This window comes from Cervus elaphus, chromosome 1 (genome assembly GCF_910594005.1).
Source record: "Cervus elaphus chromosome 1, mCerEla1.1, whole genome shotgun sequence".
In the NCBI taxonomy this organism is placed as follows: Eukaryota; Metazoa; Chordata; class Mammalia; order Artiodactyla; family Cervidae; genus Cervus; species Cervus elaphus.
In genome coordinates this window covers 79,202,901-79,221,103 of record NC_057815.1, presented here as the reverse complement: position 1 = coordinate 79,221,103, position 18,203 = coordinate 79,202,901, and the positions used below count along the sequence as shown (strand labels likewise).

The 18,203-nt window shown below is 46.0% G+C and overlaps 1 protein-coding gene across 1 annotated transcript in view; it reads left to right on the top strand.

Annotated features, from left to right (window-relative positions):
• PAMR1 (peptidase domain containing associated with muscle regeneration 1) overlaps nucleotides 1-18,203 on the top strand; it is a 76,848-nt gene that overhangs the window by 39,356 nt on the left and 19,289 nt on the right. The window contains exons 4-6 of the mRNA XM_043909304.1: nucleotides 2,313-2,427; nucleotides 6,216-6,433; nucleotides 8,988-9,095. Of these exons, the coding sequence (XP_043765239.1) occupies nucleotides 2,313-2,427; nucleotides 6,216-6,433; nucleotides 8,988-9,095 (441 nt within the window). The remainder of the gene's footprint in view (nucleotides 1-2,312; nucleotides 2,428-6,215; nucleotides 6,434-8,987; nucleotides 9,096-18,203) is intronic.

The window sequence follows — 18,203 nt, the reverse complement described above, 5'->3', positions numbered from 1 at the left end:
GTCATCGTTCATTCATTCAACAACTCTTTATGGAGCACACGTCCTGTGCCAGTTTCCATTCTAGGTGTACAGACTAGAGAAGTGCTGGCTCTACCAAAGGGAGTAAGCAAATAAGTTAGAAAATCTCCAGCAGTGATATGCATCATGAAGAGAACAAAATCAAGTAATGGCAGTGACCGTAGAAATATGAAGGTCCGCTTTAGCTGGGTGGTCCAGGAAGGCCACTTTGAAGAAGCAGCCGTGGAGCTTAATTCCCAAAGGAAGGCGATGTGGAAGAGGATGGACCTTCTAGGTTAAGGGAGCGGTGGGCGCGAGGCCTGGGGTTGGGACAGGAAGGGGACCGTGTGGCTGGCTCAGCGTGAGGACTGGGTGAGTGGTGGTGGGGACTGGACAGAGGGCAGGGCTGTGGATGCTGGGGGGAGGCGAGGTACAGGACACAGTCTTTGGAGGGTTGAGTCGAGAGAGTAATGTGATTTAATTCATTCATTTTGGCAGCTATGTGGGGAATGGAAAGTTGGGCGAAAAAGATGGTTGCGAGGAGACAGGGATCGCAGAGAGATGATGGAGACCTGGCCAAATCAAGAGCCTCACCTAGAAAGTGGAGAGAGATGCTTCCAACGCGGAAGTAGAAGCAATAAACATCCTAATGATGAGATAACTTGGGCAACCTAGCAGTCAATTTTGCAAAAGTCACATGCCTCAGACCTCACAGCTTGTCGAAAACAGAGTTTGGGCTCCATTCCTACCACTGTAGAAATATTACCACCATCATCTTGCCATGAGGCACCATCCACTGATGTTCATGTTTTTCTTTTGAGCATGGGAATTTATTTGGGGAGGTTATTAAAGATAACTGAAAGTCTGGAGTTTATGATGTCAAACTGGGTTCTTTGTAGAATAGGGTTAAATAAACTTTTCCTATAAAGGGGCAGGTAGTAAATAGTTACATTTTTGTGGATTCTACTGTCTTGTCTTGCAGCTACTCAAGTCTGGAAACCAACCTTAAACAATGCATTAAAAATGTATGTGGCTCTGTTCCAATAAAACTTCATTTAAAATATAGGCAGTGAGCTGGATTTGACCCATAGATCATAGTTTGCCAACTCTGGCAGAAAATATAGTTTATTTACTATATAAATAATTTTATATAAGATAATTTTTTTCCTACAACACGAATTCAAGACATTTCCCCCAAACTCTTGTAAAACTAGGGTACAGACCTCTGCTTATCTTAACACTAGAAGATGTGATATAATTGAATAAAGACTCTGTTCAGTAGTTTTCAAATCTTGGGGATTCCTTGGAACTAACTCAGGGGACCAAGGTGATAGTGAGGATGGAGGGCTTGGGGTCCCAGCCTCTACTTCAACCAGGACCCCCTCTTGGATTCATTTTTAAAAATTAAATTGGTGGTCTTCATAAGAGTTTGGGGGGGGAAATGGTCTTGGGAGCTAGAAAAAAAATTGAAAATCTCTAATCCAGTCTGACTGGTTGGAGTTCATGTCCCACTTCTAGTATTTGCATTAGAGAGGTGCTTCCCTAGAGGCTCAGATGGTAAAGAATCTCCCTGCAATGTGGAAGACCCAGGTTCCATCCTTGGGCCAGAAAGAACCCCTTGGAATGGCTACCCACTCCAATATTCTGGCCTGGAGAATTCCATGACTAGAGGAGCCTGGTGGGCTACAGTCTATAGAGTCGCAAAGAGTCAGACATAACTGAGCAACTAATGCTTTCACTATTACATAATTGCTCATAGAACAAATTAACACATACATTTTCTAATTGGATGGAGGCAGGTAAAAAGGGGTTGCTTTGGGATTATATGTGTGGAGCAGAGGGTGACACAGACCAAAGGGACTTACGTAAATTTAGACGCTGAACAAAGGCCACAATGTCCCAGGTGGAGCTGCTGGAAGAGCCTACTTTCTGAGCCTTGTAAGGTGGCGGCAGCAGGCTGGTGTGTGGCAGTCTTGGAGAGGCAGAATGGGGGTGGCTTGGACTTCACATTCAGATACAGCTAGGTTTTAAATCTCTGCTCTGTCACTTAATAGCTAGACAAATTATTTAATCTCTGGTTATCCATTTTTCCATCTGGAAAACTGGAATGATGCTATTTCCCTTCTCAAGCTGTTGGGTGAAATGAATTAATAATTCACTGCCAGTTGCCGAGCATATCGGCAGGGGCTTGAGAAATAGAAATATCCTTCTCCATGCTGTTTTCAGGGGTGTGGGGTGAGATCAGAGGCTTTGAGACATTTTACCATCTCTTTCCTGTTGACTCCAATTTCCATGCCTCAATCTTCTCTTCTCAGGATGTGGCCAGGTTCTACGTGTTCCAAAGGGTCAGATTTTGTTGGAGAGCTACCCCTTGAATGCTCACTGTGAATGGACCATCCACGCCAAACCTGGATTTATCATCCAACTCAGGTAAGGGGCTGGGGTCAGAATTATGGAACCTGAGGTTTAAGGAAGTGCAGTAACAAAACCAAAGGTCCTGGATCCTAGTAATCAGGGCTAACCATCTATATTTTATTCTTGAAAGCAGAAAATGTATATTAGAGCCTTTCCGTTTACCTCTTCTTGATTTTGTGAGATAAGGCCTGGGTAAGACTACCACCAATTAAATTCTTGTCACTCACTGGCTAAAGACAGTGGGGCTCAGGTGACCATAACCCAAGGAAGACACCAATATGACAGAACACAGCCCTGAGAGTAATCTGCCCACCCATAATCTTGACCAGGTCACCTAATCACTTAGTACTGGCTGGATTCTATGGAAGGGGAGGAAATAAGGTCTAACCTTCAAGGACTTTGTACTCTACATTGGGGTTTATGCTTGTCACAGCTTCCTTCATTGCTGTTCTCAGAAACCAACCACCACCTCCACAACCAATAAACTGATTCTTTCATTTGTGTGGAAGATAAGCCCTTCATCTTATCGAGCTTTGGGGTCCACGCAAATGTTTAATTTATGCCATGGACCCAGTTGTAACTAGAGATAAATAACACAAGTGCATCCTGTTTTGTGAGAACTGCTCACTGCTGCATCCAGGAGCCTGGAACAGGACGTGGTGCACACAACAGGTGCCTGATAGACCCTTCCTGCATGAAACAAGTGGAAAGAACTGCTCCCTGCCTGCAGTGTTTCTCCTCTCTCCTGGCAGACGCCTCTACTCTTCCTCTTTAGAAAAGCAGAGTGGCCCACTCACCCCAGGACTTTTAGGGACATTGTCCACCTAGCTCTTCCCTTTTCTAACTCATGGAGATGTTGGTGGTGATAGAAATCTCTAATCTTCTAAAGCACAGGCTTCCAGTTGGTGTTTTCTGGGTGGGTTGATGCGCCCACTGGTTGCCATATGTCAGCTGGCTCGTCGATGGCACTCTGTCATGTAAGAGGGGCAACACTGTACCCCACATTGAGAGGATCCAGAACTCAGGTCCCTTTCCCAACCCTCCTCATCAAAGCCACCCTTTAGTTCCTGGTCTTCTTGTTCCCTGAGGTCCTGGGGTTAGGATGAAGGTTCAGTAAATGAACTTTCCCAGAGGAAGTTCAAGCAGCAAGTGAGAGGCTACACCATTCTCCTGAATGGGCTCCAGGCTGGATCTTCCAGTGTGATAAGGACAGTGTTAGATGCCACAGGCTAATTTTTCAGCAACTCAGGGGCCAGGACAAATGGTCCCCTCAGAGACCTCTGAAGAGATTCTTTAAGACCCAGGAGGAAAAGAAATCAGCTCCCCCTCCCCAGCTCCACCAACCAGAAATTCAAAATGTTGGCGGGGTTGAGAAGCACATCCCCTACCCAGGAAAGGGTCCTAGGAAGGCACAGAAATATATAGGTTTCTTCCCTGCAAACCTGGACCTGCTGGCCAGGGATAATTATAAGGATAAAAATACTCTGCAGCCTAGGGTTTGGCCCCAAAGATGGTCGTCATCCCTGGTGTTCCCTTTTCCATCACCTACCACAGCCAGGTCACCACAGAATCTACTTACTCAGCTGTAAAAATAATCTCAAAGTCTATCCACTGTCTCTACTGTGAAAATTCTACTTTGAACTGCCACCGTCTCTTACCTGGATTCTCTCGTGGCCTAGTTGACTTCCCTGCCTCCACTCTTGCTGGCTCTGCCATCTCCTCTCTTCAGAGTGACTGGAGTGATCCTTTAAAATCCTGTCTCAAATTATTATTCCATTGGTGAAACCTTCCAGTGGTTTCTCTCAAGCTTGGAATACAATCCAAACTTCTCACCATACAGAATGTCTCCTGCTCTCCTCTGTGACCTTCGTTCATACCATTCTCCCAGGTACGCACCACCTGGCAGCGTAGCATCCCTGCCTCCTTTCACTTCCTCAGAGATGCTTGTGACTACCTTGGGCCTTGGTACTTACAGATTCTCCTGCCTGGACCACTCTTCCCCGTGACCTGCGCATGGCTGGCTCCGTTGCACCAGTTAAGCGTCTAGCCAGATATGTCCTTGACCGTGTATGTAGAAAGCTCACCCTCCCAGTCACTCTCAGGGCTCTTACCTGCTCTATTTTTCTTAGGACTTAGCAGTCTCTGGAATTCCCTTGTTTTCTGGTTTCCTTGCTTGTTGTCTGTCCCCCAGATCAGAACTCATGAGGGCAGGCACTGTGTCTACTAGGGAAGCTGCTGTGTTTTCAGCACCTGGAACAGCGTCTGTCACAGAGTGGACCTGCCGAAGATGCGTTGAATGAGTGAATGCGTGAGTGAATGTCAATGCAGGTTGCAGTGTCTCATGTTTCACTTTCAGAAAAAGCTGTGATCTCGGTTTGGTGGTGGCCCTGGCTCCCCCCTCCACATCCTCCCCCTTTTCAAATTAAGATACCAAAGCCCAGAGAAGCAAGTGATTGCTCAAGGCCGGCAGAGAGTTGGTGGTGACCAGATCCTTGCTACTATAGCATGTTGCACACATTATGATGAGTAGGACTTACACTGCCTTACAAAAGGTTTTGTGATTAAAATTTCTGAAAAATAAACACTAGTCATACTCAGTGATCATTTCTTCTTTTTAATAAGATCTTTAAGAGCATTTACAATATCCTGATAGTTCTCTAATTCTGGCACTTGAAGTTTTTACCCAAGGTGATAGAAGTGGCACTAGGCCGAACGTTTCAGGTGGCAGTTCTGAGTTCTTCTGTCTATTCCCACTTCTCCGGAATGTGAGGAAGAAGATACAGATGTACATTTTGTGACCCTGAGTACTCAGGCATTCGCTTGGGAATCTTCTGAAACGTTATCTTTTCCTCTCTTGCCTTGGTGTGTGTATGCCTCTTTTCTTACCTCTTAGAAATGGGAGCTTAGGGTTTTATCTTCTGCTTTTTTGATCCGCTGCACCCCACTATTTCCAAACCCAAGATCCCTTTGAGATAATCAAAGATATGTCTCTTTCGATTCTGAAATTTTGATATGATATACTTTTTCTACTCTTTGGGGCATGAGTTATTGTTACTAAGAGGATAATTATCTTCTGATCCTTCCATCAGACAGAAGAGTATGCAGGGTTTTTTCCTTTACTTGGTCTTTAAGATAACATACACTCTCTCGCTCTCCAATTGTAAAATTGAAGTATCTGTTCTCTCACCTACTCAACAGCATTTGTTTATTGTCTCCATGTGCCAGGCACTGCGTTAGGCTTTAAGCAAAGAGTGATGGAATAAGGCAGATGTCACACCCTGGCCTCCAGGAATGTGCAGTCTAGGGAAGCAGACAGGCATGCATGTGTGCACACACACACTTATGAGATCAAGGAGATAAATATGAGAAATTAAAATGTCTGTACACATTATGAAGAAAACAAGGGCTCTCCTTTAGAAAGAGTTGTCGGGGAAGCCTCTTTAAGGAGAGAATATTTTAGCTGAGCTCTGAGTTTAGGAAGGAACCAGCCGTGCAGGCTGGGAGTGAGAAGTGCCCCTGAATGAGGAGCTGGTGTGTGCAGAGATTCCCGGCATGGACTGCGGCGCCCCCTGCTCCTGGCACGTATGTCCACACACCTGCACACAGGACATCTGCCTACACACAGGGGAGGAAATGCACCTGCTCTCAAGCCCTCCAGGACCACGGTTCTATCAGGTCAGGGCAATAGCTCCTCTCTCACGGAGGCCTGCTGATCATCTGGCCTTGAACTTGCCCGGGGTTGGGGGGTGGAAGGACTCTTCGGGGCTTCACCTGTTTCCTGCTGTCACCCTCTCCTCCTTCAGGATTGTTATGTTGAGCCTGGAGTTTGATTACATGTGCCAGTATGACTACGTTGAGGTCCGCGACGGGGACAGCAGCGACAGCCAGATCATCAAGCGTTTCTGTGGCAACGAGCGGCCAGCTCCCATCCGAAGCACGGGCTCCTCACTCCACATCCTCTTCCACTCAGATGGCTCCAAGAACTTTGACGGCTTCCATGCCATCTTTGAGGAGATCACAGGTGAAGGCCAGAGAGAGAAAGATTGAATTTTATTTTATTTTAAAGTTTACCTTTTGGCCATGCCCAGAGGCATGCGGGATCTTAGCTCCCCAACCAGGGATTGAATCCATGCCCCCTACAGTGGAAGCACAGATTCTTAACCACTAGACCTCCAGAGAAGTTCCCAAATGTCACTTTTTATGGCTGCACTCTAGATAAACATTCTTTTCTGTGTATCCCTCTCCTTCCTGCCCAGCTTTGTTAAAACCCCACCTGCTGGGTTCTCAGAAACAACCTGCACATTGAGAAGGTAGAAAGAAATGGCAAGGGGTATTTCAGAAATGCTCACCAGAACCGGAACTAGGAATTATTACTTCTGTAAAGCTGCTATAGCACAGATAGATCAGGTCACTTGTCTGTGGTTGCACAGCTCTGGAGATGGAACTAGGAATCTGCACAATTTGGCTCTGGAGCTCCTATTAGGGGCTCTCATGGTTAAGAGAGTTAGCTTTGGTCCCTAGCAAATTAAACCATGTGGCTTGGACAAGTTCTACTGTTCTGGGCCTGGGTTTCCTAATTATTGAATAAGGGCGTAACCCTAGATCCTGCTTCGTTAAGGAGTCTCTAGGAGACAGAACAGGTGAAGAGCTGAGCAGTGTCTGGTACAGAGGAAACCCTCAGTAGCTGCCCAGCCCAGGCATGCCCTGAGCTTCCTTTGTCATCTTTCAAATAACTGTTCAAAGTCTGACACTACCCGGGAAATGCCACTCACTTTGTGAGGAACTCTGCTTCTGACTTCAGTTCCTGTCCTGTTCATGTGAGGAAGTAGCATTTGGCCAAAATGAACAACGGGCTCAGTGCTAAGGAATCACCCCAGATCGTTTTTACTCCTTGGAGGTGAGATTGCATCAGGTTTTACAAAATAAACTCCAGCTTGAGGTATTTATTTTTTGAAACAAATAACTGAATTTAAGAAATTGCAGTGGCCTTTTGACCATTCAAGCTCCCTTATGGAAGGTCTGATACGGATGTCTCAGGAAGGGAGGTGGGCAGAAGTGGAATCAGTCTTTCTGTAGCCTTGCCTGGTCAGCAAGACCAGCAGACACCCCACCCTCTCCGCCTCGTCCCCCTGAGAACGTCCCTGCCCGAGCCTCCAGCAGTTGCTCCTACGAGCTGTGTGCTAGCTCCCTCCCAGGACGGGTGTCTCCTATGCAGACTTGCAGGGCCTGGGAGCGCTAGAGGCTCTGCTGCTGTGTGTGGTCGGCCTGTGGCTCAGTCCTTGCCCCTTGGCGCCACCCTGCCAGCCGAGGCTGAGATCCATCTGGGGGTGCTCACGGCAGTCTGCAGTTGGGGGCAGCGGCAGCTCACCAGCTTGTGACCCTGTGACTGGGGGAAGGGTCAGGAGGTTCCTCACTCTCCCCTGGAGAGCTCTGGTCTATGTGGTCAAATAGAGCTCTTCCTGTTCCTCAGGCACCTGGTGTGACCCACCTGCCCTCTTTATTCCCTGCCTAAAGCCATTCCCAACTCCTGCACGTGATGTCCCATCCCCGGAGGCCCTGTCAGATTTCTCCTCCCCTGTTAAACCTTTTCCCTTGTTCCAATGGGCTGTGGCTTTGCCCTTTTCTGAAGGTCTTCTAGCACTTTCTCTCTTTTCTGACACTCGCCCAGTCACACTTCAGGTTATAGCCACTGCCGACTCTTCTTCACAAAGCTTTGTCCTGGTGAACTGGCTCTCCTGTTCATCTTCGTATCTTACCAGCGCCTTCCACAGAGCCAGCACTCGATTCAGGCTTGCTGCACTTGGCCCAGCCATGTATTTCTACCCCAGGGTAAATGAAGGTGGGGTTAGTGGGTAACTAGCAGACTAGTGTTTCCCAAAGTGTCCTCTGCAGAAAAATGGTCCCCAGGACACTCTGTGAAATGCAGTCTCTCAGATCAAATAAGCCTGTGAAAGGTAGAATGTTATGTGCATTCTTAGAAATTCACAGTGCACATTAGAACATGGAGTGTTCTGAGTTCTGCAGTGGGGAAACCTGGTGAATTATCATTTAACACCAGTAGCATTTCCCCACCATATTTGAGACCGTTAACTCTCAACATCTCAAGGGACTACTGTTTACAGATGCTTGTTTGGAAATTCTTGAGTACCCTATCACCAGTGTCATGAAGTCGTCTTCCGGTTCCTTTCCCCCGGTACCCCGGATGCTGAGCTTCCTTGAAAAGAAGATGATGTATTACCCAAGCCTGCTCTCTCCCCATAGGAGCCCCTATGGGAGGGGTGAAGCTTGCTTCTGCTTTAATTGTGTGGTGCACTTGTGTGTGTTGTCCCAGACTAGAGGTGTCTGGAGCATCTTCTGGGGCCTTGGAAAACCTCAAATAGCATCAGCAACATTTGATTCCTGAGTAGCTGTTTTAGGCAGTCTCGAAACAGTGGTAACATGATTTCAATAAAAGGAGTTTAAAAATGGCAGGCAGACTTTACAAGACAAGCGAGAGGCTGTGGTCAGGACTCGGGGCTTGGGTGAAGGGACTCACCGCACAGAGGCACTGAGAGAAATCGCCTTCTGTCTTACAGCGTGTTCCTCGTCCCCGTGTTTCCACGATGGCACTTGCCTCCTCGACAGCACCGGATCGTACAAGTGTGCCTGCCTGGCGGGCTACACCGGGAAGCACTGTGAAAACGGTGAGTTTGCCTGCAGAGTGGGCGTGAAGGTGCCACGCGGGGCTGGCACGGAGACGGTCTGGGGAGCTTGCTGGGGGCGTTGTTCCCTGGTGTCTGCATGGCCTGTCCAAGATGACGGGTAACATGGACTCTCCCATTGAGTCGATCTCATGAGGGCTGGGCTGCCTCTGAGTCAGCATGTCTGGAACCACCCAGGTTTGCCCTCACCTGCAAATACCGCTTAGAAAGATCTTATCTTAGAAAGATACACGTTCAGTGGCCTCAAATAGTATCCAGAGCTCAAACACTGAGAAAGGGTCAACAGTAGAAAGCTACCCTCATACACTCTCCTGAGGCCCAGAGTCTGAACTCACTCTCCATCCCACGGTCTGAATTTTGGAGTCATGCTCCAGGGCACCATTCATTGTGTTTCTGTGCAATCTGAAGCCCCGCATTGAGGATGAGAAAGATGTGGGATAACTATGAGCCCCAGATTCCCAGGGACAGTCCTAGTTTATGCATTTTGTCTATGTCTAGTTATTAATAGCATACTCTTTCATATTTGAGTATCCTGAGTGAATGACAAAGTACAGTCGTCATCTTATGACAGTCTGACCAGGTTACATGAGTCACAGACAAAGCAACATTTTATTGAGGGACTACTATGCACTAAGGTCCATGGGAATGCAGAAGAAAGCATGTCTTGCTGTTCTCTGAAGGAGCTTATCCCAACTTGTGAGCTCAGCTCTGTACTTCTCTGGTAATTCTTGAGCAGGTCTGAGAGGCGATGGGGCTGCAGGGGTGGGATAGACCAGAGGAGTCACAGGGCAAAGAAGTCCTCCAGCCGTGGCAGTCCACATATTGGTCTCTAGGATGATTCCCTTTCTGCCCTTGCCACTCAAGGGGCATATCCTGGCTGTCCCATCGGGTCACCCACACTCTCTGGTTCTTGCAGACAGAAGTCAAAAGCAGAACCATGGTAGTATTACCAAACCAAACTTGGGTCCACTCACCTCATGCACAGTAAAGGCGATCTACTGACACTGGGTTGTGGTGAAGGAAGTGTGAAGTTTATTATAAGCACCAGACAGGGAGTCCAGGACAGCTAGTGCTGAAAAAAGCTCAAACTCCCTGAAGGGTTTCAGCAAAACATTTTTAAAAGCCAGGTGAAAGAGGGAGGTTGCAGGGTATGAAATTAGCTTGCACATAATTCTCTGATTGGTTGATGGTGTGGTAACAGAGGGGTTAACATTATCAATCCTTAGGTGCCAGGAGCTCTGGGGACACATGCCCATGATCATCAAGTTTCGTCCATTTGGTGGTGATTTTAGCATCTATAAAACAACTCAGGAAATGCGCATCAGATACTATTATCTAGATAAACTCCAGAGAGGAGCTCCAGCAGAGGATGTGGGAGAGGAGAACCCAAAGGGTCCTGCTCGGTTACAGTCATCCTCAGTAACCTGGGGTCAATCAAACAGTAGAAATAAGAGGAAGCAAACTCAAATGACTTACTCCAAAGCAGGTAGGAGTTTCTCATTCATGTTTTCGAAAGGCAGATCATGACTCTTCAGTGGTATTAGACTCAAACTTTTGCCAGAGGAGAGAAACTAGAACATGTACCTGATATGGTAAATCCCTATCTGATAATGGTATCTGATAATGCCATATCAGATACAAAACATGTATCTGATATGGCATTGCCCTTGGGAAGGGTACACGCAGGCCAACACATATGGCAGCATCGGGCAGCACCCAGCCCGCTGGTGCAGTGCCCAGGACTGTGCCTTTGGCAGAGAGGAACTTAAACACTATGACCAGAAGTCAACTATCAAGGGTCTTTGGTAATCAAGAGCCTGTCTATGTATGACAAGTGGTCCTAATGGAAATTTGAGACCTGAAACTGGTGTCCCATGCTGCAGCTGTCGCATGGATGAAATGAGCAGAACAGGAGGAGTCAACATTTGGGGAAAAGCAAAGGAGGGCAGCTAATGACCTAGGGAGGGTTCCCCCAAAGCAGATCCTGACATGGGAACATGTGTACAGATGACGTGTTAAGGACACGTCCCCCAGGAGAAGCCGGTAAGGGAGTGGGGAGGCTGGACAGGAAGGGAAGGAAGCCAGGCAAAGGCGTGATTTCAGGCAAAATCCCAGCCTGAGTGTTAACAGGCAGTGGAATCTGGAATGGAAAGTACATCTCAGAGTGTGTCCTGGCTTTAACGCAAGACAGCTGGGCTTTCACATCCCAACTGTGATTGCTGATTGGCTCCGGACTGCCTTGGGCAAGCAGGACAAGCTTAACTTTCTGTGCGTGTGCCAGCGTGGTTCCAATAACACTTGAGCGGTGGACGAGTTGGTCGGTGCAGGCTGTCGGAAGTAAGCAGAGTAGACGGGGTGGGGGGCGGGAGGGAAGGGGCCCCCACGGACAGAGTCCCAGCATCCTCTGCTGCTGTTGCTCCTAACTGGCATACGCAGGTTACTTTGGGGTCATCCTATATATGAGAGACCTGGTTTGACGTTCATGCGTTTTTCAGTTAATTTCATGAATTTTCCTTGCAAACAACGCAGACTGAAGCTAGTGTCCATAGTGTGTCTTTGAGCGTACATTTCATTCTGCTTAAAACACCCGTTGCTTTGGGTGTCACAGCTGACCTGTGTGATTATGCCAGATTCTTAGGAAATTATGTTCTGCTTTGTGGTTCTTGTCTTGTTCACGTTCTCTGTGAGGCGTGCAAGGTAGAGAAAAGAGGTGTTGCTTTCCCTTTGTTTCAAGAATTCGTAGATAGAGTGAGTCTGGACTCTTGACAATGGCAGATCATGAGTGCTACCGTTCAGATGCAGAGGGGGGACCAAAAAAGGAAGCTCTAAATTCTTGACAAAAGAACTTTACCGTATTAGGACTTTGATTAACAAAGACAAAATTGGAGAAAAGTAAAACATTACCAAATTAGACAAAATACCTGTAAGAAGCTGAGTCAAATTGGGGAAGGGGAGTGGAACAGGGGGAAGGAAATTGGTCCAAAAGTTTTGACTAAAGTGTTTATGAGTAGCTTTTGAGTGAGAAACGGACTTCTCGGCATTATTACTCTATCCAGAAAAAAACCCAGAACAGAACAAATAAACATGATGAAAAAGAATGTAAACTATGTCATTATGAACTGATTCATAACTTGATTCATAAATTGTCTCAAATCGCTTTTCGTCTCAAGTCACTTTTGGTTTCAAAACATCAGCATAGATGGACAAGAGAATTCTTTCTAGCTACTTTTCAAAACGTTGTTCAAAAACCATAATTCTCTTAGTACCCTGTAGTTGAGACTGAGGCAAGATATTAGTTGTGGATATCTGATAAGCCATTTACTGGCATCAATGTTGTGGTGGTGGTTTAATCCCTAAGTCATGTCTGACTCCTGAGACACCTTGACTGTAACCCACCAGGCTTCTCTGTCTGTGGGATTTCCCAGGCAAGAGTATTGGAGTGGGTAGCCATTTCCTTCTCCAGGGGATCTTCCTGACCCAGGGACCCATGTCTCCTGCAGTGCACTGATTTTTTTTTTTTTTTAACCACTGAGCCACCAGGGAAGCCTTGGGGGACCAAATGTTTGATTATTTTCCATAAGATTTAGGTCTGTTTTTCCATCTTAAGAAATTCACCATGAATTCCAACTAACTCAGGGAGGGAATCATCACAATTGTCTACGGCAGTTTACCTTGTAATTTCTAAACAAACTTTAACCATTTTTCCAGAAAAAACAAACAAACAAACAAAAAACTATCACAGGTATATCAAAAAGCTGAAAATACCTCCCTGGAGGAAATTCTTTCAAAATTAATATGAAACTGAAGCATTCTAGAATACTCTAAATTCTAAAATGCCCAAATTGGACTAGGCATATGTTTTTAAAAAATGACTTTTAAAGCAGCAAAACAAATATTAATGAGAATTCCATCTTTTGTTTATGTAGCACCAAATCTGATGAGGGGAAATCATTTCATGGATGATGCTTTAATGTGCTGCTCTCCTAAAGGTTTTGTGGGAAGGTAGATGATCCTTTAAGCAAATGAAGGATTTGAAGTACAGGGTTCAAGACATTAAATTGGTTAACACCAGAGGCCAGAATTCCACTCTTTCCCCCTTGTTTACAATCTCTCAGACACCATTCTCACCGCCTGGCTTGGTGAGACTGCAGGGGATGGATTGATGAGCTCTGGTTAGCATCCTGTCTCATTATCAAGTCCTCTCAGAGGACTTCCCTTCCCAGGTAAGACCTGTCTCTCTTCTCTAGAAAGTCCTGATTAACTGTCTCTTGATATGAATTATTCTCTTAATTTTCTTTGTATCTATCTATGTGAGTGGGAATAGAATAGTAGATTTTCTACTTAATTACAGAAGAAATGTAGACTTGTAAAAATAATCAACCAGTACAGAGGTATATAAAATAAAAAGAACATTATTTTCCCTGACTAATCCTGGTTCCTAGGGTTAGCAACTTGATGAGGATCCCTCTAAACTTTTTTCTAAGGGGTGCAAACCTAGGTTGTCTATATGTCATTACTTTAAACCAATGGTTCTCCTCTGGGGGTGATTTTGTTCCCTGCTCCCACCCCAGGGGACTTTTGGAAACTGGAAACTTTGTTGGTGTTGTAATAGCAGGAGAGGGGAGGGTGCCATGGCATTTGGTGGGTAGAGGCCAGGGATGCTGCAGAACACCCTAAGATACACAGGGCAGCCCCACAACAAAGAGCTGTCTGGCCCGCAGGTCAGTAGTGCCAAGCCTGAGAAACCCAGTTTTAAGCAAAAGTGAATTTAAAGCATACATACAATTTTTCAACTTTTTGCTTTCAGTGTTCATATCATAGACATTTTCCCAGGTCAATCAATGTTGGTCTCCCTCTTGGGAGAAAAAAACGATTGCTGGAGGACTCCATTGTATGAATGTCTATCCAATCGAATAATCATCCCATCGCTTAAGATGGACTTAATGTCATTTTTAATATTCTTACTATTATGAAAAAGACTGCAGTGAATAGCCTCACATGTTTCTTTGTTCACATATGAAGGTATTTTGTAAAATAAATTCCTAGATGTTGAACTCTTAATCCAAAGCTATCCTGTATTTAAACTTTGGAGAGCTGTTGCCAAAGTGGTCACCAAAAAAGTCAACACTTTACCAGCTTACAAGACAAGCCATTATAAACACCAGTCCTCAAAATAAGAATTAGAACATGCGTGTCAGCAGCTCGGTCTATCCTTGTCAAGTTGGAAATGGATTTATTTTTGAAGGAATTCTTTGAGTCTGAGGGGAGATGTTTTCTTCAGATTTTGTGGGGTAGTAGATAAACAACCTGGAGAGGAAAATGGCAACCCACTCCAGCATTCTGGCCTGGGAAATCCCACGGACAGAGGAGCCTGGTGGACTACAGTCCACGGGGTCACGAAAGACTTGGACACAATTTAATGACTAAACAAGCAGGCAAGATGAACAAGAAGATACAATCAACACAGGTTTTCCAGTTGGGTTAGTGAGAGGGTGCAAAAGTCCTGAGGCTGGTCTTTACTGACTGTGACCCCGCCTTCTCCTCAAGGGGTTTTACAAGAAGAACCACCTTCTCCCGCTCCCAGATGACCTCCTCTGAGAACAGAAACAGGGGAGTGGCCCCTCCTCAGCTCTGCGGCCAAGCTAACCTCCTGCCAGCACCCTCCCCAACCCCAACCTCCCTGGGCCACCATGTAAGAAACTGGGGCCCCTTTTTTTCCCTCTGAAGTTTCCTGTTTCTTTGTATGGAACAGAAGGACAAAGTAAGTTCTCGAGTAAATGGTCAGAATCTTGTTTTGAAAAAGTAGAGAGTGAGGGGTTCACTGCCCGCCCCAGTTTCCATGTTGCCTTTGTTCCTCTGGCCCAGTTGACGGTGCCGAGGTCTCCCCCCTGCATCCTAATGAAGGGCGATGAAACGGGCTAAATCTTGGGCCACAATGCTCACCCTCCGGGCTCAGACGCGCCTTTGAACAACACAAATCGGCTTCCACCAATTAAAGAAAAATGGTGTCTCTGGATTCATTGGGGTTCTGGGGCATCAGAAGGTTTCCCACTAGCCTGTCCCAAGGACTGGGAAGAAAAGAGCCTAGGATGAGAGGCACACTTTATACTTCAGCTTCAAAGGGCCAACCCGTGTTTCTCATCAAAAATAAGTGACTGGGAACTTTGGGGTTTTCCGGGAGACCTTAATAGTGATGAATGTGCTGAGACCCCTGTGGGTCACAGTCACCTCTCCCATCACAGGTAAATAATGGGCTGCAGGCTTGCTGGAATTAATGTGTATTTGTTCTAAGGGGACATTTGTTCTTAGGGGAGGCATTGTAAAAATGGAATTTTGTACTGGCTTCTTTAGAGTTCTAAAGGTCTGTTTCATCCTTAACATGCAGAAGACGGGTAAGAATACCTTTGTCCACACTGAGATGACACAACCTGGCGTGGAGAGCTTGGACTCTGGTCGGAAAGACTTTGGTTTGGTTCTAAATCTGCAATTTACCAGCCCGGTAAATCTTGAGCAAGTAATTTACCTCCTAGGAGTCTTAGTCTCCCCACTTATAAATTCCAGGAAAATCTTATCAAGTTCTTTTTAGGGGTGATGGTGGGGAGGGAATGAGATGATTCATTTAAGGTACTTGTGTATTGATACAGATAGTGATACAATTATACTGAATTTAATAGAAGCAGTTATTCTTATTACTACTTCTGGGCCCATGTAGCCATTTAAAAGTTTGGCAGAAAGTAGGGATGTTCTAGCTAAGGGGTTAGGGCATCAGCACTCATTTCCACAAACTAGAAGATCATGACAAACCGTTCTCAGACTCTCTAGGTTTAAGAAAATTCTCCCAAGAGCTTCTGAGTTTTCTCTGTGAGCTGTTCCTCCTGAATCATTGCCAGATGCTAAGGACTGCTACCATTACACCAGCATCCGGGCAAGAGAGATTGGGTTTTAAAGGACAGGTAGATACTGCCAATGCCATTGTCATAAAGAAACCCTGGATCCCAGGAGTCGACATGCACAGTGGTGTGATGGATGGGGAGTCTCTGCAGCCAGAGCAGCCAGGATAGGGGGCTGTTGGAGATGATAAGTGGAGTAACAGCAGGGGGGACTGGATTGGGAAACTCCAGGGCAGGTTGCCCCAAGCATCATGTTACCTGGTCAGCCTCCCTGTGTCTCATGGTTCTCTTTTAATGGTCACTCATTAACATGAAGTGGACTCTATGTTAGTCCTCTGTGGTTATACAGGAGACCAAGTCTCCAGAGCATCCCTTGCATATTAAATTAGAGCAACAGGGCAGAAAAGAGAATTCATGGTCTGGCTGGAGAGGACATGAGGGGTATAAGAATAACTTCATAAAAAAACAGTTCCTGGGGATCTACTGTTATTACCCACCAGCACTTGGTAACCCAGAGCCTTCAGAGACGGAAGGAGCGCTGGGAGGATGCTTAGCTAGTAGTCTGCTTCCTTCTTATACTTCTATACCTGAGCCTCCCATCTGCTGTCTCTCCGTAACATGGAGATGAATCTCTGCCACCCTTCTTAGCATGTTTGGAGGGATGCTGTCTCATTTGGATTTAGATCTGGAAAGCCAAAGTGGTCACTGAACACAGTAGAAGCTTCCCTTTCATAACTATCTAATATTTGCTTGTTTTTTATAGTTCAGGGGAAAAATTTCCTTATCATTTGAATCATTTTTTGTTGGGTAAGTCTGAGTCTGCATAGACCAAATGACATGTTAGCTTTAACTCTGCTGGACTCTATGAATCTGTGGCCTTTTAATCAAGGCATTGCCTCTTCTCATTCAGAGTAAGATGATTAAGATTGGTATATATGGGGTGCATTTTGCTGGTCAGCAATTGTTTTAGTGATGGATGGCATTCTACCCAAATAGTAAGAGGACAGATCAAGCCTCATAAACAGCTCTTCAGCCTGACTGACTCTGAGAGCTTGGGATGGAGTGCCCATCAGTGTGGGATGGGCCAGGTCCACCACTGTTTTACTAAGACTTTGCTTCCACTTGCCTGCTCCTCGTGGGGACCCTCTTGGCTTTTGCTTTGGCAGACAAGTTCCCTGAGGCAGGACTTCATGCAGGGGTAGGATTTATTTTGATTTTGGGTTAAGAAGTAACTCATCAGAGCTGGGATGGACTATATGCCCACGGAGGGAAGTGGTGGGAAGATAAGAAGAGTAGAAGAACTTGAGAGCAAAGCCGAATTACCTTCTGATGGAAGCAAACTTACCTGCTATCGTAGACCCGAGACCGACCCCAGTCACTTAACAAGGGCTACAGTGTTCCCATTTTCCTTAAAAATTCCTGCCTTGTGGGGGCATTCACTACCTGTTCCTCACCCTGCTTCGGAAGATGGAAGCTTCTTTTCTGCAAAACACAAGGCATGCTTATTGATATCCAAGTATTAAAAACTACAATGGTAGTTATTCTCTGCATTCTCAATATAGACCAAACTCTGTGCTCTATGTGACGCTGTCTCATTTAATTGTCACGACATCCCCCTGGGGTAGGTACTATGATCCTCCCCACTTTGCAGATTCATCCAACCAGACATTTTCGAGTGTCTGTTAGGCACCAGACACTGGTAAGGTAAAGCAGGGCTCTTTGGTGTATTTTCCTGCTTCATCTGGCAGAACTGGACAACAGTTCCAATTTCAGCCTTTTTCTGGCACACAGGAGAGTGGTCATGCCATGCATTTCCTGGGTACTACTTCTTCTAGAAAGGTGTTTGGTAATAATCGTGATGGTGATGATCAGAGTTACTAAGTGGACAGGATCTCAGGAGTCACATGTCCTCTGAAGCTCAGGACTCCCCTCTAAGGTCATCCTCTTCATCCCCAAGGCTAAACAGAATTGCCTTGTTTGGGCTATTTTCATGGCGAGCGTACTTTACAGTTGAAAAGTTGACGGATGAATGCCCCTGGGGGACATTTCCTCTAGTTTTTTAGTGTTATTACCTACGTCCAGCCCCATCCCCTGGGGCTGACTCAGAAACATTCTAAGCTCTAAGAAGACTTACTGAGCACATCCCCAGGTAGAAGACGACTAAGTCTCTATAGTTACATAAGTTACCCATCAACTCTAC